Source organism: Corvus hawaiiensis, chromosome 1, assembly GCF_020740725.1.
Source record: "Corvus hawaiiensis isolate bCorHaw1 chromosome 1, bCorHaw1.pri.cur, whole genome shotgun sequence".
Lineage (NCBI taxonomy): Eukaryota > Metazoa > Chordata > Aves > Passeriformes > Corvidae > Corvus > Corvus hawaiiensis.
The window spans coordinates 44,370,871-44,396,207 of record NC_063213.1 but is presented as its reverse complement, the minus strand read 5'-3'; the positions used below and the strand labels follow the sequence as shown (position 1 = coordinate 44,396,207).

Here is a 25,337-nt window from a genome sequence, read left to right as displayed (position 1 = left end):
TTGTCCTGGGGCCTAAGGAGCTGCTTCTAATTCTGCGTAGAGGATATTTTTGGGTGCTTAGGCAGCACGTACACAGAACTTGAAACTACCATATTCACAACAAACAAAAAGTACTTCCGGAGACCCGTAGGGATAAATACATAGTATTACCACTACTGTCTTCTATTTAGGCAGTTCCATCACAGGATTGGGTTTTTCTATACAGAATTTAAGCTCTTTTCAGAACACTGAGTATGGCAGAAAATCTGTTAAAGAATCCTAACAGTCTATGAAAAGTTTTATTCATAGTTTGATTTTTTTTTTTAAGTTTTTTTAAAGTAACAGGTTTGCTGCAATTGAATGCATTGTTATTTAGGTTAAAGCATTACTAAGTCTTAAAGGAAAGGATGAAAACATATTGGACTCATGCAACAAATATAATTCCTTTTATTTATAACTGCATTTTATAACATTGTGGCAAAATACTCTATAGTACAGCCTACCTTGCTACTCTCTTCAATATGTACCAAAAAGAAGAATAAAAGGCTAGATGAAAACCTCAGGCACATGCCACTAGAAGCTGAGCATGTTCTCAAAGATTTATTTTTTGCCTTTTCATTCTTCCATTTACAGACAGTTTTCCAATAATGACATACAGTACTGAACTAGACAAACCTTGATCTGGACACATATAGTAGTTCTTAACTAAAACTATTTAAGAATCACTATGAAATGTAGGAAACTCAGCAAAATAATATTTTATTATTTTTTCACTTCTGTGGTGGGGTTTCTATAATAACAATATAAGCAAATATGTAAGTGAACCCTACCTCTTTTTTTCTTAGTCTGTTCACTGTTGGCTTCATAATACCCTATCATAAAGTGTCATTTATATTGGAAAATGTCATCCAAGAAAACAAACATTTCATAGAGCTCATAGTTCCCTAGGGGAAGCAGACATAGCAACTGAAAATTAAGTTTTCCACAATTTCTGCTGGATAACTACTACCCCTCCTCCAGCCAGCCTACAGGGATCTGGTCCTAGGAAACACTGAGAACAGCAGGTAACACCAAGCACTGGTAGTAAGGGTAAACCACATATCTGAGTTCCCACCCACTGGCAATTACTGTGTTCCATTTACAAGAACAGAGAAATCAAGAATGAGTATCCAATTTAAAGAAGTGGTCCATATTCTTACTCATTTCAACACTGGCTCTGTAAAAAAGGGAACAAAGAAGGTAGATAAATTAATAGATTCAAAGTATACTGAGTTTTGGGTATCTCTACAGGTTTTTGTTGTTTTGTATTGGTCAAATTCTTGGGATTGTAGCATAAACTAGACTTACTTGAGAGCAGAAAGGAAGACCAAAACCTTTTCTGACTTATAATCCTTTGAAATACTGTCGAGTGTATTTAAGGATTTGATTTGTAAGAACTGTACAATTAAGAGAGAAAATGAAAATAGTTACAAATAAGATGGAATTTTTCAGCTAAAGAATACATCAATGGTTTAAACTTCCCTGACCTGCTTCCCCATGGAATGGCCAGCTCTGTCCTGATGACATATTTGGAACCAGTGTCAAACCTGCTCACAAACCCTGCCTTTCTTCCAAACCCACTACAACTCTTCACACAGCTTTTGGCAATCTACAAATCCTTCTCATTGCATTTCTTACAGCTATATTTTTTAACAAAAAAAATTAATTATCCCACAATAAGAATTGCTACATTCTGCAATGGACACCTTTTATTGCAAAAAGGACAAACCGTAGTGTTCGCCAAGAGAAAGGTTTTTTAAATTACAGGATTTGGCAGGTTTCTGTTAGCTTAATGCCCCACCTGCTGGCTGACGACTAAATGACATGGTGACACTTCCCAAAGAAGTCACACGCCTATTATTCTGTCACCAGTAGGTAGCTATATGCTGTCATGGCAACTGGTACCATTCTGCGTACAAGATGGACTGCACAGCTGGGTCCACCACAGTGTGAAGATTAACAGGCAGAAATAGAACCGAGATGGTTATAAACCAGACATAAGCCAGACTGATCACGCTGAAGTATTACAAAGCATAATGTGAATAAGAAATACTACAAAAATAGTGAACTCCTCATGTATCTTTAGCTTGTAAGAATTCCTACACCTTCATCTGCACCCAGCTCAGTCACCATACTTATCTATGTTATATTCAGAGATAGTTTCTCAAAAATGGATCAGAGTGTCTAGAACCAGACCAAAGTCAAGGCTTAAAATGTAAAAATATTTCAGTCTCATTTATTTGAGAATGCTCATTAAAAGAGCAGTTTTAAAGCTTATTTTAAAGAATGAGTGCAGTCTACTGCTCACTTTTTAAACCAAACCTCACCTGCCTGGAGGAGCTCTTGCTTGCAGTTAGTGCTGGCCTGACTTTAAGGCCTGCTTATGAGTTTGAAAAGCATGAATAAGAGCCCTTTCACAACCAGATGTGCTTCATCATGTTCATTCCCCACCAAGCTCAGGGAAATGGAGTTAGTAGACACCTGCTCAGCTATGCTGAAACATGAAATGTTTCTGCAGTGGCCCTGAATTTACACAGGAACATAGAAGACATTCTTTCCCCAGACACAGACGAATTTGCTAAAGTGTCAATTCCAGGATTATCTTTTATTTCAATCTACTGACTCACCAGCTCAAGGGTCCTGAACATCTTGCAGGTATTACTTCATGGAATCAACTGCCTAAAAGGCTGTTTTTAAAAGCTGAAGAGATACAATCAAGTTACATATAGCATGAGAAGTAAAAAAAAAATCCCTTTTCAGGCTTCCTTCAGCCCAGCAGCCACATTTGGTAGTGTCTCAGTGTAAAAAGCAGGCTTTGGTGTGAGCTGTCACACAGCACAGCAGCTGCCCATCTTCTAGAGCCCGCCATTCTGAGGTACTGTGTGCCTTTTCGAGTTCAGAAACCCCAGTAGAACAAAGCTCACCAGCCCAGATTTTGCAGTCTACTAACAGGCAACACAGCCTGAAACTTCACCACTGTTGATCATGTTTATCTTACTTTGAAAAATCTGCATTTAAAACCTGTTAACACAATTGGACTTTTAATTAATGAAACTATCACAGACACCCTGAGAAAACAAGTAATTTGAGTCTATCTATATATCTTTCTCCAAAGTCAGGGAATAACCAATGCAACAGTGAGAGAAGCACAACTGACAATTTAGGTTTTATGAGTAACATTCAAATAGAAAGACCACACGCTTATTTCACTATCAAAAACACACGAAGTCCAGCATTTACAGGAAGTGTATTATCAATAAAGATCTGTGTGTAGTTAGTTTTCTTCACAATAGCTAGCATGAGGATGTTTTAGATTTGTGCTGAATAGCGTGCTGGTAATACAGAGATGTTATTGCTGAGCAGCGCTTACACAGAGCCAAGGCCTTTTCTGCTTCTTGTACCGCCATACTAGTGAAGAGACTGAGCAGGCACGGGAAACTGGGAGACGTAGCAGGGACAGGTGTTCCCGACTGACAAAAGCTATGTTCCAGACCACAGGACATCATGCTCAGTTTACAAAGTGATGTGAAGGAGAAGCAGGGGACATTTGGAGTGATGGCATTTGTCTTCCCAAGTCACTGTTACATGTGATGGGCCCTGTTGTCCTGCAAATAGCAGAATACCTGCCTGCTCATGGGAAGCAGGGAATTAAATTCCTTGTTCTGCCTTGCCTGTGTACGAGGCTTCTGCTTTTACTATTACAAAGGCCTTTATCTCAACCCACAAGTTTTACAGCTACCATTCTAATAAGTATCTCCCTGATTCCACTGGAGAACAACAAGCAGCTGCATGGTACTTGGTTGCTAGCTGGGGTTAAACCACAATCCAGTGTTGCAACACTTTTCCTTAGAAGAGATTCAGTAACTAGATTGATTATGTATAAGGATCTCTATTCTAGTGAATAGTAAAATCAGGAGTACCAAGCAAGCAACCTCAGTTAACATTCCTAACATTTACTGCTGTATTGGTAACTTTTATCTGCACAAGTGAAACATCTAACAAAAAGACCTGCTTTGCCCCCCTCCCCCCCCCCCTCCATATTCTAGGCAAATCAATTCTGCACAATTGATCAAAATAAATGCAATAAGTAGCATTAAGGGAAATCTTATTCACACTGTAAGCTTTTTGTCTGTATGCTATCTATAAGCACATACCTTGATCAATTATGTTTTCAATGCAATTGTTCTTTGACATTTCACAGCTACAGCCAGAGTCTGTTACGTAGGCCTGGATGTGAGAACCCCTCTGGTGGCTGTAGCAAAAACATCACCTGCAGCAGACTTGAAACCTACCTGAAAGTCGCACATGAGCTGCTCAGTTCCATGGGGCACTGTACAACCAATCCTGGCAAGGTGATCTTCTCCCAGTAACCTAAGATGCTACCTTCAGATTTTCACCACTTGTTCTTGGGATATCCAGACCCCTGACTTTAGTAAAATTCAATAGAGTCTTTGACAATTTCCCACAGCATTCTCCTGAGCAAACCAGCTGCTCATGGCTTGGACAAGTGGACACTGCTGGGTAAAACTCTTCAAGATGACCAGGCCCAGAGTGATAGCAAATGGGAGTTGCATGCAGACGGTCACTAATGGGGCTCCCAAGGACTCAGTATTAAGACCAGTCCTGTTTAGTATATTTATCAGTGATTTGGACAAGATCAAGTATACACTCCCTGGGTTGCAGAACACATGAACCTGGATAGGAGTGTTGATCTACAGGAGGGCAGGAAGTGGGGTCTGCAGAGGGACCTGGACAGGCTGGATTAATGAGCCAATTTTATGAGACTCAACAAGGCCAATTGCCAGGTCCTCCACTTGAATCACAACTCCATGAAACACTACAGGCTTGGGGAAAAGTGGCTGGAAAACTGCACTGGCAGAAAAGGACCATCTGGGCAACCCACAGTGCTGGTCACCTCTATCCCAAGCTGCCACAGGGGTTCAGAGCCACAAAGCTGCAGGGACACTGCACTAACAAGACATGCCAATGGGAGAGTTGGGTGATAGCTAGAGATTGACTTGGTTACCTGTAAGGCCATCAGGTGAGACCACAGGGAGCTGCAACCTCTGCAGCAGAGCCCATTTAGCAACCACAGTCCCTTCTTAAGAAAATCCCAAGTCACTCCCACCATCTACTGCACTTCATTGAATTTCTTCACTTTGACATGCCAGGCACTGGGCAGAAATCACATCACATAAACACATGCTACAGGCCTTCATAATGCTTTAATTAAATGGTCAGATTCCCCTGGCCCAAGACAGCTGTTAGGCCCTGGGCAAGACACAGCTGCCAGAATATGAGCCAGTAGTGTTCCCAGGTGGCTAACAGCATCCTGGCTTGTATCACAAAGTAAGGCCAGCCAGATCCAGGAAGCAACTGTCTCCCTGTACTGGACTCTGGTAATGCCACATCTTGAGTACTGTGTTCTTTTGGACCCCTCACTAGAGGAAAAATGCAGCACCACAGCATGTCCAGAGAAGGGCAACAAAGCTGGTGAAAGAGTCCGAAGCACAAGTCTAAAGAGGAGCAGCTGAGGGAGCTGGGGCTGTTTAGCCTTGAGAAAAGGAGGCTTGGAGAAGACCCTGTCACTCTCTACACCTACCTGAGAGGAGGCTGGGGGTCCACCTTTTCTCCCAAGTAACAAGTTACAGGACAAGAAGAAATGGCCTCAGGTTTTGCCAAGGGAGGTTCAGTTTTGATATTCAGAAAAATTTCTTCACAAAAGAAGAACTGTCAAGTGTTGGAACAGTGGTGGACTCACCATTCCTAGACATATTGAGAAGATGTGGCACTTAGGGAGATTGTTGGACTCAGCAGTGTTAGGTTAACAGACTGAACTCAATGATCTCAAACATCCTTTCCAACCTAAATAATTCTGATTTAGTGTATGGCCTCTGACCAATTCATATTCTATTCCCTCCCTCACTGTCCTCTTAAAAGCTACAAATTGACATGTGTGTGCTCAGAACACATTTCTACATGATTACTTCACCGTATGTATGTAGGATCCCCTTTACATGTTTTATAAAAGGCATCATTTATCTTACTATAACATACAGGAGCCACTAATCCCATTTCAATAATGTAACTGCTTCCTTATACTCAGGAATAGTAAGGTCAACTTATGCTAAGAATTGGATGGCTGCACAACTCAGCTGCACGTGACCCTATTAACTGCTACAGGCAAGACGCTGGGTTGTTCGTCCCCTTTCCCCCAAGGGAGGCAGTTCTGCCACTCTGGTGAAACGCCTCCTGGAGTACTGCATCCATCTGGAGTACTGAGCACAGGAAAGACATGGACCTGTTGAAGCAAGTCCAGAGGAGGGCTATAGAGATCATCAGAGGGCTGGAGGACCTCTCCTATGAAGTCAGGCAGAGGGCAGTAGGATTGCTCACCCTAGAGAGGGGAAGACTCCAGGGAGACACTATTGAGGTCTTCCAATACTAAAGGGAACCTCGAAGAAAGACTGAGACATTTTAGTAGGGCCTGTTGAGACAGAAGCAGTAATGGTTTTAAACTAAGATGGCAGATTTATACTGGACAGAATGGAGAAATTTTCTTCCATGAGGTCCATCAGACCCCAGAACAGGTTGCCCAGGAGTGGTGATGTCCCATCCCTGGTAACATTTACAGTCAGTGTGGATGGGGCTCTGAATTACTTTATCTAGTTGAATATATTCCCTGCTCATTGCAAGAGGATTCACTAGATGACCTTTAGAGAGCCCTTCCAACTCAAGCCATCCTAAGAAATGAACTATGAATTAATTTACAGTTCTAAGCAGAAATTCTTTTCCAGGAAAAGAAGACAACCTCTATTTTAATTGGTGGGTTTAATCCTAAATTGTTCTAGGAAGACTTTACAAGAAGTTTAAGAATTCCTTGAACATTCATTCATAGAGGAACAAGCACAAAGTAATGGGGGAGAAGAGAGTTTAGGTTTGTTCTAGCCAATAAAAGGCACCACACAGGAAAACATTATTCCTCTAAATTTAAGACAGCCTAAAGAGGTTAAGTTCAGAGTGATCCTGAATGGGGATAGGGGAAGAGGAACGCAGACTCCTTGACAGAATCTTAAAGCCATTTGGGATGGAAAGGATCTTTTAAGGTCATCTAATATAAACACCAAATAGTGCAAACAATACCCTGAAATTTGAACAGCTACTTACAGGAACAGGTGAACAGAAGCTTAAAGGGTATGATACACATACCCTGAGAAAGGGTACTGCTGACACATCAGTACTGTCTCACAAGCAGTACTTCTAATATCCCACACTACATCAGCAATGTATTAACTACAACATGCATCTTTATTTGACTACATATTCAGAAGTTTAGAGATAATTAAAATCAGAAAAACTATCCATGCAGTAACTGCTTTAGGACTAGCAGCATAAATATTCTACAGCAACATGTTTTTAAATATAAATCCTGCCCTCATTACTGTACTTTCTACAGTCTCACAACCTTAAGGTAAAGGAGTAGAAAACCCTTTTTCATGTTTGTGTTGAGCACCCACTACACATTTCACACCACTGGGGGGGAAAAAAAAAAAACCAAAACAAAACAAAAAAAACCCCACCAAAACAGAACAGCCACCCCAAACAAAACCCCCACAAACAAAAACAAACAAACAAACTCTTTACACATTTATTCACCAAAGTTGAACCCTGAGCAGTCACTGGGACAGTAACAAAGGCCTTTTTAAACTCGGGGGAGACCTTCTTCCTTAAAAGAAGTTACAGTATGTGAACTTGTCCCCCCAAGGTTCAGCCCAAACTTTAGAGTAGAAACAAAGCAGGAAGTAAGAATCCATCTGGGTTGTAAAGCTACTTCAGGATTTTCGAGATGCATATTCCATCTGAAGAAACCTCAATTTTCTTAATAGCTTGGGATCACTTTCTTTTAAACTTTCTTAGCAACCAAGTGGCAGACATTAGAGCTCTTAAATTATACATCTATCTTAAAATAATGGTTTACAAAGTCATTCCTGCAAGGAATACAGAGTGTAGACCTGTTAGACAACTTCAAAAATCTCTCAGTAAGGCATACAAAAAAACCCTGTGAAATACAATTAAGGGAAAACCCTTTTGTTTCTTTGTAGCAATAAAGGATCACACCACCTTCAGATTAATATAGTTTATCAGCTTGGTGTAGCACACATACCTAGGAAAGGAAAAAATATTTCCATTTTGACAGGGAATTAGTGTCTGTGCCAGACAATCATTCTAATGGAGATCCAAGAATACCATCTGTCTGGCTGTCTCATTCCAAGAATAATTCTGTCAGATGGCCAAGTGGGTAAAAAGATATGAAAAGGCCATCAGACAGCAAACTGGGGTACTTCAGGCAAGAACCGTAACACAAACCAAGCGTCATAGCTCTAGAATACCAATTAAATGCAAGCATTGTATTTTTCTATCTTGTCTAAGCCATTGTTTCTTTTGACAAAGAGCTGTCTTAATATTTAAGGTACACCCAAAGCTTTTGAGTATCACAGAATGTAAATACTGTGTGCAAGCAAATGCAGATCCACAAAAACTCACTACTGCCTGCTAGTTCAGTTAACATGCTCCACTCGATTTGAGAATACAAGAGGTACAAATTTGCAAAATGCTCCAACCATGCACCGATTTTGGACATGCCTTCAGTCACAGCAATATTAAACAGATGTTTCAATGCAACAGGAAAGATCTACCTATTGGTTTTGTGTTATGCTTTATGTTAATGTTATGTTATAGGGTACTTCAAAAAAACATTAAAAATGCATGGGTTTAGTTACAACTAAAGAAAAAAACAAACCAGTTCTCTACAGGTAAGCAGCTAGCAGAACCAGCACAGTGTGATCTAATGGAAGAAAAAAATAAGTGGTACTTGTAGGGAGGCCTTGGTTATGCATTCCCCTGTGATAAAACCACTCAGGAGGCCTGTACCAGCATTTCAAACCCACTATACAATCCACTTGCTCACCAGATGGTCCTGTGCATAACACTCGGTCAAATAAACAGAAAATACGCACTCTGCATAGGTATCTTCTAGTCTAATCTCTTCTTTTGGTGGTGGGATTCTTCAATGAGACAGCTATGCATATGGCACTTTGTATTTTCTTAGAGCTACAGCAGAAAGCTTTAAGTAAAGCCTGGGGCAACCAACCCAACCTAAAGCATTAAACGAAAAAGACATCTGTGTTTGCAAAGAAACAACTATCTTTTATCAATAAACTGACATCACAGCTTTGAAAGCACATGCCAGCTGTTTAGGTACTGGGAGTTGGAAAGGACAGGGTCCTGAATCAAGACTAGAAAAACCTTGCAAAAAAAGCTGCTGACACAGAAGTTAAGCATTTACCAAGCCACTACCTTTAAATAGCAGTCCGGGAAAAACACAGCAAATCAGCATCATGGAATGCTTAATACTATCTTCAGTGACGTGAAACAGTGAGTAGAGAAACCGGTATGGGATTTGCTTTTTCCAGGTTAATTTATGCTATCAGAACATTGGTACAAAGCTGCATAAAGTGGCTCAAAAAAAACTTACCCCCATTCTCCCCCACCCTACTTTAATAAAGTTTTATCCAGAACACTCCTGAGCAGCAGTCCTTGGACATTTGCTCTAGCCATATTCCCCCCTTACATGTTCAGTTCCCTTCTAGACATTTCACTAACATGTTTCTGGCCAAGTCTTTGCCTAGCCATTACTACCTCTAAGCCTTCTGGAAATCTGAAGCTGAACATGACATTCTAAACAACCTCATACATACGTCCTTAACAGGAGAAGACTAATTTTCTTTTATCATCTGGAGAGACTGAGATGTTTGAGTAGGAGAAAAAAAGCAAAGGTAGGACCCAACATACAAGACTGAATACAGTTCTCAATTCTATTCTTTCAAAACTTCAACTAGTATCTACACAAAATTAAGGTTACTATAGATTTATAGTAACTGGAAATCTCACATAGAATAGTAAGTTATTATTTAGATTTGTCACACCAGAAGTTTAGGAAACCAAGGAAAAGTAAAAATTTATTTCACTGTTTCACAATACACACCTAAAATCTACATGATTATTAAAACAGTCTTACACATACTCTGCATCACATAACAAAGGCTCATAAGTGCAGTATTTTCTCAGAAGTTTAAAATACAGTTATTGCTAAGATTTTCCAAGTAAAAAGTCCTGTATTGGCTGACTGAGGGTCCAATACAGATAACATTCTTGCATTTGAAGTTACATACAGGAATTTTAGGATTCTCTTCATTACTTACCCAAAAATAGTAGTGATGCTCAAGACTGCAGGTACATAGACTGTCATCAGTGAACATAACCACACTGATTATGTCATCTAAAGGCAACCAGGACTTACACAGCTCCAGCTCAGTTACAACTTATCATCATCTTCTGCACTGATTTAAGAGTTCAGTCTTAAAATACAATCTCTTGGGCAAATAACTACTTCCATTTTTGAACTGCAGGAGTTAACTGGTCAGTATGAGTGAAATTGTAGTTAATGAAAAACCATGTGTAATATGCAAACTGTACCTTAAAGCTCAGAGAAAAATCCACATGCAGCAAACATATAAACTCTCTAACATTCCAGTCAGTTGTCAGGGGAAGCACACAACAGTAGCACTGAAGTTTGTCACCTCTTACAACTTTGAACTTCAAACTACTCAAGCAACAACAACAGTATCAAAACAGGTAGAACATGAGCACAAACGTACTTGAAGTAACTTTGAGAAATATTACACTCTGTATTGCTAGTAACATCTAGTTAATTAATTTAGATACTCTGAAGTCTTCGTTGATCAAACATTTTTGTGTACTGTCCTTCCTCTTCTGAAGTGGTATGTCTTACTCTCCTGGGATGGGACAGAAGGGAAGATAAGAAAAAAAAAATTAATTTATCAGAATAAAGCAACCAAAGTTGTCATGAAACTATCTCCAGATACCCTGTACTCTATTCACCCCTCTCCAAAACTGAGAAAACACAGCTTTTCTGCATTCCTGTTTCAGAGTACACCTACCTGTCTAGTTCATATCTGTCCTTCTACAAAAAGGAAGCAAGGTCTTAGAAATTAATAACCTGAAATTACACATGACTTAGAATGGAATCAGAAATTGCAAATCTACAAAGACTGAACACATACAGCAAAAAAAAATGACAACCATCTACCAACCTGGACTACGATTTATTGGTTAAAGCAGAGACAAAGCATAACTAGCCACCATCCACCATAGGTACTTCACTGTACAGACAAGGTTTAAAAGCAACATCCTCTGTCCAAACTAGGGAGTAATCTACTCCTTTTTAAGCCATGTCACTGAAAAATGACTAGCCACACTTATGCTCTAATTGTTCATTAACTGTTCAGCAATTTTTTATGCTGTCCTGATTAAACCCACTGACTCCAATTTCAGCACTTCCTTCCACCATTAAGCTACTGAGAGCCAAACCCACACATCCCAGAGCATGTACAAGGAAAAAAAAATTCAAGTGGCATTAACAGGTATGAATCCCTTCATCTTTATGGTATCCTGTAGGTGAACACATTGAAAGTCAGCTATGTTTCAGGGATATAATTTTGCTTTCACTACATACCTTTACATTGTTGTCTTGTGATGCAAAATCATTTATCAGCTGGTTCTCAGGACTAGACATACAGGATAATACCGTTTGCATGCCCCTGTCCACAGACTTCTGAAATACAGTTATAGGTGCATCAATACTGATTTTCTTAGTTAGGGCTACAAGCTAGCAATGCCAGTGTGTCACAGGGTTTACTTGGCAATCAGGATTCCTCAACTCCCTTGTGTTCCCTGAGGTATTTATAATTTTTTTCTCCATCCTAATCTTTTAATATTAGTAACTCATTATCCCCCTTCAGTATTACAGCATAACAATTCTGACATGATGCCAGTTCACTTGTGGATTAGGCCGACAGCTGAGAAATGAAGTCTCCTTTAGAAAACTGAATTCAGAGCCAACTGTTGGCTCAACTGGGGTCACCTTCCACAAAACAGTGAGAAAGGGAGAAAGTTACCAACTCAGATATTTGAAGCTTAAAATAAATCTACCTAAGACAGCAGGCAGTTCTACCTAATCTGCTTTTTTAGTACCTGGAATTTTCCCTGGAATTTCCACAGATTAAGCAAAGTCTTGGCAGCAGACTTAATCAAGTAGAACACACATTTTATCCAGCCCTTAGCACTGCAAACAAACACTAACAGTTTCAAGGAAACGTGAGACTTCTGAAGCTGTACACAGAAATCAGATACAGTGGACTAAACAACTGGCTGAAAGTAGCAACTATAACCTTGATTTCTAGGATATCTGTTCAAGGCTCTTGACAAAGCTAAATAACTCTCATGTGCAAATTTCTGGGAATAGGATTTATGGTAAAGAACATTAAAGTTTTGAGAAAGCACTTACCTTTTGTGGGCTGTTAGGCAACGGCAGGAGTTCTGGAACAGCACATTCCATCTGTATAAATCCTGGATCCTCGGTGCCATGATAGTTTACTGAAGTATACACCTATAGAGTTTTTAAATATTACAATGTTTCAGTAACTGGGAAAACACGCATCGTTGTGGTGTCATTGATTCTCATCTATCCATAAACTGTGCCAACTTTATCTTTGCACCTTTTGATAAAAGTTTCATGAGTGGGGGAAATACTGTATCATGATCTGTTTTATTAAGACAGTTTAGAATGATATGGTAAAGTTGCTTATCTGAGGTAGTTCTAGAACAGTTGTCTGCTCCTATAATCAAGATTGTAACATTTAACAGTGAAATCCCCATGCACACCTACTGTAAAAACATTTTGACCTGCTACTATTGAATTGTAACATGATATACTATGGCCGTATCACATTCATGGATGTTATTAAAAAAAACTTATCTCAAGCCAATAGTGTAATCAATATTTCAGTGACTTCTGGTTGCTTTCAGAAAAAGAATACCATTCAGAATAAAATTATATATTACAGCTTTTAAACACTTAATCAAAACTGCAGTCAATAAAAATACCTAAAGAATACAAAAATGTCCAGGGGCAAGTTTAAATTCCAACATTGTTAAACAAATACAGAGTATTTTCTCCCCTTTCTTGTGAACACTACTCATATAAAGTCACAGAAAGCAAGGAATTTTTTTAGAAGCCAGCAGCACCATCTACAGTTTGTAGCAGCCTGGGAAATGATTTTTAAAACCTGTTGAAAGGAGCCAAGAAATTCATCAGTATTTGCAAAGAACACTGAGACTTCTAAAGTTTAAAAAAAGATTGTACATCAGGTTAACTTATTTTTCCTTCAACTCTGCCTGGAAAACCAATTCCAGTTAGGCTAAAATTCCAGAGTTCAGTGACTAGAACATGTAGAATAATGCCAAAGATCTGTTCTGCCAGGTAACTCAAAAAAAGCACATCAGTAAAAATGCTAAAAAACTACATACTCTCATCAGCAATTACAGATTTTTGTAGACCAGATTACACAGATCCAGACAACAGACTGGTATCAAGCTGTAAAAACAATGTGCTATTTAAGACAGTTTCAGAAACCTAACTTTGTAGACTTACCGGAGGTGGAGGCATAACATAATTTCTTTGCTCCCCAGCAAGCCATTGTGGTTGAGCCTTAAAAAAAATTGGACAAGAACCACCTCTTATTCATTTATTTCCAACATTGAGAAGTAACTGCTCTGCAGAAGCCACCATTAATAGCATTTCATGTCTTGATTTTTCACAAAACAGTACTCCATACATAGTCTTACCTCCAGCAAGATACCTTATTTTATTTAACTGTCTCCTCGTTCCAAGTTGCAAAAAAATTAAAAATATTTCTAAATATTAGGAAAATAAGGGAAGTCAAAGTACCTACGCTGAAAACAAATCTCAAACTCCTAGTTGCTTCCAGTTACTCCTAGTTTCATTTCAGTAACAGGACTTAGCTGCACATTTCGTTTCTGAGCTCTAACATAACTATCAGCTAAGCACCTTCTCTGATGTTTTGTAGTGCAAGAGCACATCCCCCCCACCCCCCCATACTTCCCACATTGTATCATCTGATAAGACTCTGATTCCAAGTACCTAACACCCCACACTACAGCATGTACAAATGCAAAGCTTCCTCCCAGAAGAAAAAGTACTACTAATCCATGTACTTTTTTCTCATTTGGAAGTTGTTTTATCACTGTATATTTAAGAAATAACAGTAAATGAAACAATAAAAATGAAAGAGTACGCTAAGTTATTTAAAAGTTCTCATGTATTTTGTTTTTCTTTGGTAGCTGTGAAGGAGAACTGACAGAAAATAGAATTTTAAGAATGAGAAACACAGAAAGATCAGACTCCAGTTAACACCTCATTCCAGTTTTGTCAGGTATCAGCCCTTCTGCTTCTACTAAAATTTTACATACCTGATAGTTGTAAGCCGGTTGACACCCGATGGGAACTTGCTGCTTTAGCAGTACAGTTGGTGATGAACTGTATTGATAGGGCTGAAAATAAAGCTTTTCTTAAAAAAACTGCAAGTTTGAAGCAAGATACAAGTATGGTATTTGTAGAGGTATTAGCCAGGAGCACATTTTTAGAAGTATGTAGTTACACTGTTATTTCAATTCCTGTGCAGACTAGACTCACAATTTTAAAGCAACCCTTAGATTTCCCACAGGGCTTGCTTCAGCACTTCAGGCACTAATAATGTCTACAAAGTGGGATTTCAAGTGTCTTATATATCTAAAAATCCCATATCTGCTTGTAACTGATCTTTTAAGTCATTTTAGAACTGCAAGTCATGCCATAAACTTCAAGGAGTAGACCTGAAGCAGGCTAACTGCTATGAAATAATGGGGTACAGTCTGAAGGATCAGTTTCTAGGAGGCAAAGGAAGCCAAGTACTGCAATTAAGACCATTTCCTGTATTCCTTCCCTGTAAGTACCCTGACAGTGTTAACCTGGAACCTTCTGAGATTCTTCAGAGAATAATTAAAGACACATTCCAACATTTAGGAGAAATAATCCCCTTAAATTAATAAACTTAAAGAGAATCAGCAAGAATAATATCATCAAGCTCTCTGCCTTGCAGCAAGTCTGCTCTTCCTCTTTGCTTAAAATACACAAAACAGGCTCAGTTTGTAGTCAGTACTGCCCCATTGCACTGCCATATCCTACAAGCTAATGCAGCAAGAGAGTCTAATCTGGTCCATTCACAGCATGGGACTCATATGCAGGCCAGAAGCACAGTACCCACACCTCAGTAGAAATGCTTATCTGAAGTACCAGTACAGTGATGTCCTGCAGGCAATACAGTGCTGGTCACAGCTATGAACAGCAGATGCTGTAACAATGTTCTTATAACACAACAGCAGTTCAAAACCAAGGATATGTTTGGCTAGCAGGACAGAAAGGTACCAGAGAACATCTGATCCCACACTAACTTTACAAAAATACATTTTAAATTTTGTAGCTTATTCTGAAGCAGGAGAGCAATACATTAAATATCTCCATTTGTGAAGTGCATCTATGACAGGCAATAAGATCACTTAAGAACTACTAAATAACTCAATCTTCCCTCCACTTTCAACAGTTCTCATTCTCAAAGGTTATCTTCCTCTTGTTTTATAAAGAGTTAATATCACTGAATCAATTTTTCAAGGATCCTGGCATTCCTTTGAAGTGGCTTGAAGCTGGGTGCTTCTTACTGGGGAAGGTAATATGAGAACTGACAAGATCAGATTGGAATCTCAATACATACTCCAGAAGTTGTACATGCTTGCATCTTCAAAAATTTTTAATTGTGATTCAAAATCAGCACCACGTGCAGTCTTACCTGAACATAGGGTGTTACAGGGTTCATTACGGCTGGAGGCTGCATGTACGTCTCCACAGTCTGATTACCCCACACACTCTGAAACTGTGGTGGGGGAGGACCAAGAACTAATTGTCTGGGCTGCACACAGGAATCTTGTTTTGAAGCAGATAAAAAAAAGAGTATTAAGACATTACTACATGTGTTTCATTAGGAATCTGAGTTCAAGCTGAAAAAACTTTAAGGGTTTTGACTCTAAAACTTAACTCAATATCAACTGTATTGTATTGTGCTACCAACCTGAGTCTTTATTATTAAAACAGTATCATACATATGAGGTCATAGAAGTCAGAACCAGGGTTTCACTGAAATGTACATATTGCATCAGATAAAGTATTTGCAAGGACACTGATGTATAATTAAGAAAAAAAATTGTTATAATGCCTGCAATATGAACAAATTTATTTAGATATACTTACTTGAGTTTTGTTGTTTTCTGATTGCTGGCCCCAGTTTCAGCTTTTTACCATGGAAGTTGATTTGTGACTGAAAGACAGGTTATTCTCTGTAAGCTGGGAATCAGCAAGGTGAGTGGTTCACGAGGTTTTAAAGAGACTGGGCTCTGCTTCTACACCACAGTACATCAACTCCCATAAAGGCTCAACAGCCTCCAGCCTTCTCCCTCAACACCGTAAGCCTCTTATCTCTGATGTCCTGCAGCACCCTCAGCTCAGCCATCTGCTTACTCACCGACCCTCCAAAATTATGTATCACTTGCCCTAGCAGCAACATGTACTACTACGAGTTTGCAACTATGTATCAGAGACTGTCGGCCCTGCAGTTTTATACACAACTTTCAACTATTCTTGGCTCAATGAGAGTATTGACAGAATGACCACAGTCTTAAGGTTTCTAGATTTTTGGTTTAGCCCTGTTACCACAATTTTAGTACTACGCATTAAAGTCAGTATTGGATGCAGACAGTTTGTCCAGATTCTCCATCATGCGTGACTCTAGAGAAGTGCCTGCTTCAGAAGAAAATACATGGTTTTGCAATTTTCTCCTATTTCTACTGAAGGGAGTGCTTTGGACAAAAGCAACTTTATTGCTGCCTGCAAAAATAAGCAAAAATATAATGATATAAAAGCATCTTGTTTGTTCTAATTTCTATCAGTATGAGAAGATGATTCAAGAGATATATGGGGGCAAAAAAAAGGTGCAATACCCAGACTAGTTTGACAGGTGAATTAGTTTTTGATTTTTTTTTTTTCCTTCAGGGGAAGGTGTCTTCTGGTTGGTTGATTTTGGGCATTTTTAAATTAATCCTGCAATCCTGTTATGCCCAATATCACACAACCACTTTTCCCACCTCAACAATGAGAACTCCTAGGAGACAGGCCTCCCCTCAAACCAGAAGACAGCTTTCTGTACTGAACTGCAAACAGACCAGAGTGCAGTTACAGACTTAAAGCAGAAGAAAAATACTGTCAGGCTGAACATGGCTACAAAGCCAGGCAGATGAACACAGGCACCAAGAGTAATTTTAGCCACAGAGAGGCTCTATGTCATTCATTTACAGAAAACACTGTGACCACTCAGTGCAGATAAGGCCAGAAGTGATTTAGTGAGGTAATCTTTCCTTAACAATTTGAGCTCCACACCACCAATGGTAATTTCCTCCTTTCTTCCATCCCCTCCAAAAGCCAACAGGTTTTCAAGATGATTTTTATCTGAACGTGTTTCTTCCTGACATGGCAGTAATTTGTACTGCCTGCAGACCTGAAATGTGCACTGAAAAAGAAAATCAACCACATGCCTCTGGGTCTTCCAAGACACCTCTGGTATATGAAGTCACATCAGTGAGTACTCTATTAATAGAGGAACACTGCAGGCTCCAGTTTTGAAGAAACACATGCAGAAAATCAGCAATGTACATGGCTGAAATGTCAGTGCTATTTAAGAGGTCTCCACAGGAATTGTTACCTCAGAGCAAGCAATCCACACTGACATAGCATAATAAATGTAATCCCTAGTAAAAAGAAAAAGGTGTTCTCAGATGAAGTCTGTTGCTCAGTACAGCAGCCACTATATATTTTTGTCATCATGCCATTAAAGAACAGCAAGCTCTTAAAATTTTTTGGTGAGAATCAAGAACCTCCTGCTGGGGTTTTACTACTCTCCCCTTTATTCAAACATGTTCTCTTCCCACTTTTGGAGCTGGATGGCCAGTAAACACATCTGCACATCACAGAACACTACATTTGTAACTGGCACATCTATCTGATCTACTTCCCTATCTAAGCCTCAGAACCAAACGAGAGACTGCTCATCCTCCAGAGACACAGGAGTTTTCTGAGGCAAAGACTTCAAAGAGGCAAGTATTTCAATACATGTTATTTTCACAGTTACTGTATTCGGTCTGGGGAGAAAGAGGGGAAAAATAAAAGCTTTGTCAGTGGTTTGTGACCTGCTCAAGTCTATCAAAACCAAGTAACTGATCTCATTATAAGCACGAAGATTTAAAATTTCTCTGATACCAAACTCCCAAGACCAGAAGGGCTGTAACAGTTCTACCCTTTCATCTCCCGTGTTAGCTATAGGAAGACCATATGATGACATGGGAACAGCTGCAGCACAGTCTAAGAGGCTTAAAAAATACTTGCACTCCAGGTAGCATCCAAATGCAGAAATACTGCAAGAGAAACCTATTTCAACTACTGAGACATAAAGTAAACAACTAATACCGTCTTCCATGATACTGTTATTCCCATGCCCTGTATAACCCAAAATGTTATTGTATTTCATCTACCTGTGCCCAAAATTGTTACTGTCTCTAAAGACACTGGAGCCAGAAAACAGAACCATGGGGCAGAGCAGGGTGAGCGCCCCAGCCTTTTAAGAAATCAGAGCAAACAGGGAGAGTGCTCTCTCTTGCCTCATGGTCTTTGCTCAAGGCAGAGGCCCTGCTCTGGGGGTTTTTTCACCCCCTCGTTTGTTTCTCGCTTGCATCTTGGACTGGCTCAAGGTGAATTCCACAACTGCCTGTCTGCAGCCACCATGGAGTGGCCCTGCAGAAGCGAAGGCACCCAGCCCAGCTGCCTTGCCTGACTGTCTGCTGCCAAGAGGAAAGTAAACCCCTCCATGAGTTCTAGCCCTTGGCCAAGTACCAGCTGCCAGACTGTGCCAGCTGCATTTGCAAATGGAGAGGTAAGAAGGGGGGAAGAGGGCTGTCACCATCTTCCCTTAGTCTCTGGAGCCACACTCCAGCTGTAGAGGCCACCATTTCGGGGGAGGTGTCACTCCACCATTTTAAAGTTTCTCTTTGTTCCCAGAGAGTCCAAGCAATTTCAGCAACTTTGTAACTGGTGACTATTACTGTTATTTTTTTGCCTGTTGCTATTTACGCCTTTATTAGTAAACTTATTTTTTCACTTATATCTATCCATATTTATTTCTCCTTATTGGTGGAAAGGGATTGGTTAACCTAAAGAGGAGATTACTCATTATAGAGTATCCCACTTGAATTACCTTAAACCAAGACATCCCAATAACTAAATGTCTGCATTTCTGCTATAAGCACAAGGGTTCTATGACAACCATCCACTATAAAAAGCAAGCAGCCAAACACACTCAAGGCTTTCAAGCACATAAATAAATTAGAGCAAATCAGGAACAGAATGACATGAGATGTTCAAGATCACCAGGCTAACAACTAATTACCTGAAAACTAATTTTTTTTCTTACTTAAGCAAATACATAAAGATTTTACCACCAGTATACATTTTAGCAAGTTTACTTTTTGGGCAGCCCTAGACTTTGTGTGTCCCAACTTACTCTACAGGGTACATAACTTGGCTTCCCCAAATTTGTCTCTAATCTTCATACATCAACTTCTTTGGATAATTTAGACAAAGAGCTTACCTCAACTATCTTTTGAACATCCACATTGTCAAGGAAAGACACAAATCCATACCTAAAACGGAAGAACAGACTGTTCAGTCATCAGTTGCACTTGATTGTTAGCCAAATTCTTTTGAACAAGACCAGTTAACAAAGTGCCAAGTACACTCTATGGCACATAAAAATTATCAACTAGGACATTAGTTTATGATTCAGCATAAAAATCTATTTACTGCTAACTAGCTGTATCTACTACTGGACCAGATGAAAGAAACCAAATGCCAGATTTTAGAATACTATGAAATAAAAATAAGGGCTATTTTTCCATTTTAACTACTCAAAACAAGTAGTGCTGTTGGCATTAGCAACTTAGAAAGCTAAAAGATTAAGTAAGATTAATTAAGATTTTGACTTATCAAATTTTGTATTTGCTACAGAGGTCTGGATGAAAGCAGGCATTATAGGAAGAGTGACACTAGTGAGGGAAGCAATTCTTGAAGAGGTTTTTCAATTTATTTCACTCCCTCCCTAATTTATCTGCTCTATACAATTAAGATCATTTCAGAGCATTATAGTTACAATTGTATCCCATTAATGGAATAAGTCAATTCATTACCAATACTCTTAACATACACTGGCTAACTGCACAGTAGGGTTCACTTTGAGGACTAGCAAGGGATATGAGAAAATGCATTTTACTTCCAGCTCTTCCATTGCTATACATGCTGAAGAAAAAAAACATTTTAGGATCTATGCGTAGAACCTTAAAAAAACTGGGCTGGAAGGCACCTTAAGAAGATACAGTATCCTTCTCATAAGGAGGGATAACCTCAAAACTGGGATGGCTTCCCCAGAACTCAGGGTAAGACCCTTCATCTTCTTATTTACAGGTTTCACCACAGTAATCCAGAACTTTTCTATATATCCAAAGGGAATTTCCCTTATTTCAACTTTGTTCACATACTTAGTTTCACTCTTCACCCAAACAAGTTTGGGCTGTTTTACTCTAGAACTTATTCCCAAGTGTCAGGAGAGTGCAGACTCACTGCACTGAATAAACCATTTTAATTCTCTTAACCATCCTGAATTGTCTCCAGATTTTTAACTACTCTAGCCATCAGGAGAGTCTTACAAAAGAACTGGTTGGGTAAGCATAACACAAGTTAGGTTTCCAATGGTTAAGTGACAAAGAGGTTCTTTTCCCTGAAGGGTGAGACTGAAGTCAGAAAATTCATACTATTCTTCGTAAGATTATACAGATTTAGTCAGGGGCAGTACAGATTTACTGGTTTCACAGTGTTAACTCACCACAACAGAAAACTGTAGCTAGTATTAAGGCTTAAGCATGTCAAGTGTGTTGCTAAGTATCTGCTCGTATCACCTACTACAGAATGATGTCCCCATAAGCAGCAACTTAAAACAACTACTCATTTTACTCACCCCTTTGAAACACCAGTTCTGTCAGTGATGACTTTGACCTCCTTCACAGTACCATATTGTTCAAAGACACTCCGAATTTCTGCTTCGTTCATCTAAAAGAAAACAAGGTCTCAAACATCTTCAAACATGTTCAACTGCTTAGAACTGATTTAAAACGGACAGTACCATTTTTAAAACCCATTTTCCACTACCTTAAGAACTAAAGGTTTGTTTTGGAAGACATATTCCAGATCTCCCATGACAATTGAACACCTTCAAGATTGGCAAATGCACACATGGAAAAAAACCCACCAAACCAAAAAAAAAAAAAAAAAACCCACCACAAACAAGTAAAAAAATCCACACCAAAACAGGAGTTAAAATTCCCATTTCTTTTCCACTGAAGTACCCTACACCCATTCTAAACAATTACAAGTATATAAATACCTTTATGTCAATTCCACCAACAAAGACTGTGTTTGGCATGATTTTTCCTTCTGGTAAAACATAGCCCTGACTGACTGTTGCCGAATAGGCGCTGCCCTCCGTGGCGCTTGAACACTGGGTCTCCACATGGGCTGCCTAAAAAATTTAAACAGAAATACTTATTTTAGTCAACTATATTACACTTTTAAGATATCATAATGTCTGCAGCTTCGTACAGATACAGGCTGGGACAAGGAATTTTAACAGCACAAATGGATCATTCATTGAGAAAAAAAAATGAAGTAATTATTCCAAGAAGTTTTAAAAATTTAAATCTAGACCTAGTCTAGACTACTTTTAAGTAGCCCTGCCAGACTGTATCAAATTTTGTGACTAATGTTGCTACTACCAGGGTTTACCCCATCTCTCTTGCTGCACCTCCTCTTGCACAAGAGGTTCTAACACTTTTCAGTTCAAATTAAACTGGCTCTACAAAATCTGGCAGGAAGATCAACATGAAGTGAGCAGTTTTTCACCCACCTGATATTCTGCTATTGTTTGGCTGCATACACAGCTAAAGGGCATTCGAACTGAAATCTGAGATGGCAACTCCACAGCACCCTCAAGCTAACCTAACTGTTGCTTCTACTTCTTTCTTTCTGGATGTTTCAGCAAACCAAGCTAGAAGTATTCACTCTGCTGTGCAAGCTCCCTGGCAGCATAGAACAGGAAAGAGCTCTCAGCAGAGGCACCCAGCAAGTGCCAGAACCAGCACAAGGAATCTGGTAGCACAGATACTGCTGCTACACCTGTCACACATGGCCTTGGCTGCCATGGAAGTGCAGTGTTCACGTCTCATGCTAATGATGCGGAATTTTCTAAGAAAATTCACTTATTTAACACTCTTACACATTAAGTACCTGAAAGAAAGAATAAACAGACTACTTAGGCATTCTGGCAAGATGTTCAACATCAGAAATAAGATTTATTAATACATGTATTTCCTAGAACTTGAAAAGGAGATGAAAAACGCACAGTTTAGTCTCCTAGAACAAAAAAAAAAAAACCAAAAAAACAAAAAAACCAAAAAAAAACCAACAAAAAAAAAAACCTCTCTCCAAAGCCACTTTTCAAGTTTTCAGTACTGCAATGCAAAACCTTTTCCAATTCAAAAAAATTACTGTCATATCTAAACCCAAATAATTTTATCAACATAGCACTACATAAATGACTGTTCTTCTACATACCCTATGCGCAAAGAACTCACACTGCTGCTGAACCATTGTCCAAAGCCTAAACCACCTCAAGTTTTCAAGTGGGAAATCCTGCCAGTGATGAATTGGCTACACCAGAATTATATAATCAGCTAAAGTGACTCAAGCCTTTAATATTACTCTAAAAGGAGTCTGATTTGCCTTATCTCATGAAGTCGCTTTGAAATCAAATTTCTAGATGTCAGGAATATTAGGGTTTATTCAGTTTTTCAGCTTACCTGAATTAATAGGTGCTTTTTCTTCTCTCGTCATAAAATGAAATTAATCTGTTTGCTATCTATTATTCCTGCAAGCATGAAGTTTAAATTGATCCCGGAAAACTGATATATTGTGGTTCTCCTTACAGTAGTTGTGAGACTACCTACAGACTTTCGGCAAAAGAAAAGGTGGAAAAGGATGATCGTTGGGCCAGCTGGAGGAAATACCTACCTACCCACCAACCCAAGTGTTACTACAAACATCACTCAGTTTTATGCTCATCGAGGAAACGAAAACCCCTTTTTCTTGGCCACACAAGCCCACGATTTCTGTGTCTTCTCCCCGGCTTCAACACATTCTTTGTTTAAAGCAAGCGTTTTTGGTTTTTTTTTTTTTTTTCAGTTGAAACATTTGAACCCCGTGACCCACGTCCCGCGGTGCGGGCGCTGAGGGCGGTCTTCGTGACGGCGCCGCTGCCTGAGGGAAGAACACGGCTGGCGCCGCAGCCTTCCCGCTGGGCACTAAGTGGAGCCCTCAGCCCAGCACTGCACGCTACGCACTTACGAGGCACAACTTTTCCTGTATAAAAAAAAATAATTTAATAACCTAGACAAACAAAAAGCCCACCACCTTACACGTACAGTGTTTGAAGCGTCAGCGCTACAGTCACAAATTTTTTTATTTTCTCAAATAAAAAGAACAAACAGCAAGCAGCATGTTGGTGCGAGCTCAGGAGCCCGCAGCTCCCGCCGCCTGCATGGCGCCCGCCGGGCCTTCGCTCTGGCGGGGGTGAGGGACGCCGGGCCGGGGAACTTGGGGTGAGCCGGGCGCCGCTCGTGGGGCCCCGCGCGCGGCGCCGCCGCCAACGGCCGCCATTTTACGCCCTCACACCTCGGCTGCCCCGCGCCGACGGCGCATGAGCAGGCGGGTTTGGCGCTCAGGGCAACGGAAACTGCGCGCAAGCCCCCGCCTGCCGCACTGCGGGCTCAGCGGGTACCCCCGCCACGGGCAGGCGGAGGAGCGCTCCCCGGCCGTGCGGAACGGCGCCATGTTAGCGCCGTCACGAAATGGCGGCTCAGGGGTGTGAAGCGTCTTCCGTCGCCAAGCTTTCACCGGACCGTAACGCCGACGGCTACGAGCTACAGGTTCCCCTCCACAAGTCCCCAGCCTTTCAATTGCGGTAGTCCCTCCCTGACCTTAACCGCTCGCCTCGTAAGACTTGAAAACCCTTCGTAATACTTAAAATGCTAGCAGCCCTCAGAGGTTCAGCCGCCTCACCGCGTTACAAGGCGGCACTACTCCGGGCTGTGAGCATTCCCATTTCTCACCCCAAGAACAACCTAAAGAAGTTACTACTCCACTCCGCTGCCCGCGGGGAGTCTCACCAAGGCACTACATCACCCAGCAGAAGCCCCACCGGCAGCTCGGTGTTCAAACGCCCTACACCAGCCCACTTCCCACCTCCCCAGCATAGCTGCCCTTCCACGTTCACTCACCATCGTTCACCGGACCTGAGGTTGCGCTCACGCACTTAAAAAATAAATAAGGCTTTTAAAACTAAACCAATACAAAGCTTTTTGAGAAAAACTAAGTGCAGACAGTTGGTTTCCTTTGAACGCAAAATGGAGTTACGGACGTCGATAAAGGCAGCTCTGAGGTATTCCCGTTCTCCTTAAATAGCCCCATTGGGGGCTGGGACGGAAGAGGCCACACCCGCTCTGTTCACTCACGCTCGTCCCCTCCTGCACCACATGGCGCCTTTGTCTCAGAAGACAAAGGATTGAGGATACCGAGGCTTGTCTTTTTGGGGGGCAGTTAGGTTGGGACTATCGCTTGTGGCCTTGTTGTGCTGAAAGTTGCTGTTAAGTGCATGTGATAGCAGCAGCAGCTCTTGCCATTTTGACAAGAACTTGCACTTGGCTTGTGGAAGATTTGAGAATGCTGCATTTTTGTAGAGGCTTTAACTCACTTCGAGGCAAAAGCTGTAGCTCTCTTTTTAATGTCTTCATGAACCGATGTTATATAGCTGTTCTAGAGTAATCTGTTTCTATCCTGTGACCACCTGTGCTGAATACCAACTTTCTGTCTGATCACCAGTGGCCCAAGGCCTTTCTAGAAGGAAACGTCTCTGGAAGCTCTCCTGGTTCTACAGTAATAAGATGGGATTTGGAAATTAGCTTTAAATAGCTGCTTGCTACTGGTATCAAATGTTTAGAGCAGATAATGATTTTAGAAAGTTCCAGGGAGTAGGGAAGCTTATGGACATCTCACCAAAATTAACCCAACCTCTGACTGGCCT

General features: G+C 40.4%; 1 protein-coding gene across 2 annotated transcripts; it reads right to left on the bottom strand.

Moving 5' to 3' along the window:
* Nucleotides 1–7,652: 7,652 nt before the first annotated feature.
* Nucleotides 7,653–24,698, bottom strand: DAZL (deleted in azoospermia like). Of its 2 annotated transcripts, none has more exons than XM_048322533.1 (11): nucleotides 24,535–24,698; nucleotides 21,588–21,722; nucleotides 21,162–21,253; nucleotides 19,743–19,794; nucleotides 16,301–16,367; nucleotides 15,843–15,976; nucleotides 14,431–14,511; nucleotides 13,592–13,648; nucleotides 12,446–12,547; nucleotides 11,615–11,713; nucleotides 7,653–10,874 (listed from the first exon to the last, which is right to left on the bottom strand). In XM_048322533.1, the coding sequence occupies exons 1-11, from the start codon at nucleotides 24,535–24,537 to the stop codon at nucleotides 10,821–10,823; spliced, it is 876 nt and encodes a 291-aa protein (XP_048178490.1). In that variant the 5' UTR covers nucleotides 24,538–24,698; the 3' UTR covers nucleotides 7,653–10,820. The 2 variants fall into 2 exon arrangements, with proteins under 2 accessions (XP_048178490.1, XP_048178500.1); XM_048322543.1 differs by having other exon boundaries at nucleotides 11,615–11,710.
* Nucleotides 24,699–25,337: the final 639 nt, after the last annotated feature.

Coding starts and splice junctions, on each gene's coding strand:
- DAZL (XM_048322533.1), bottom strand. Junction 19,795..21,161: donor AGAACTGGTGTTTCAAAGGG/GTGAGTAAAATG, acceptor CTTCCGTTTTAG/GTATGGATTTGTGTCTTTCC. Junction 15,977..16,300: donor CAGAAAACAACAAAACTCAA/GTAAGTATATCT, acceptor CTTCAAAACAAG/ATTCCTGTGTGCAGCCCAGA.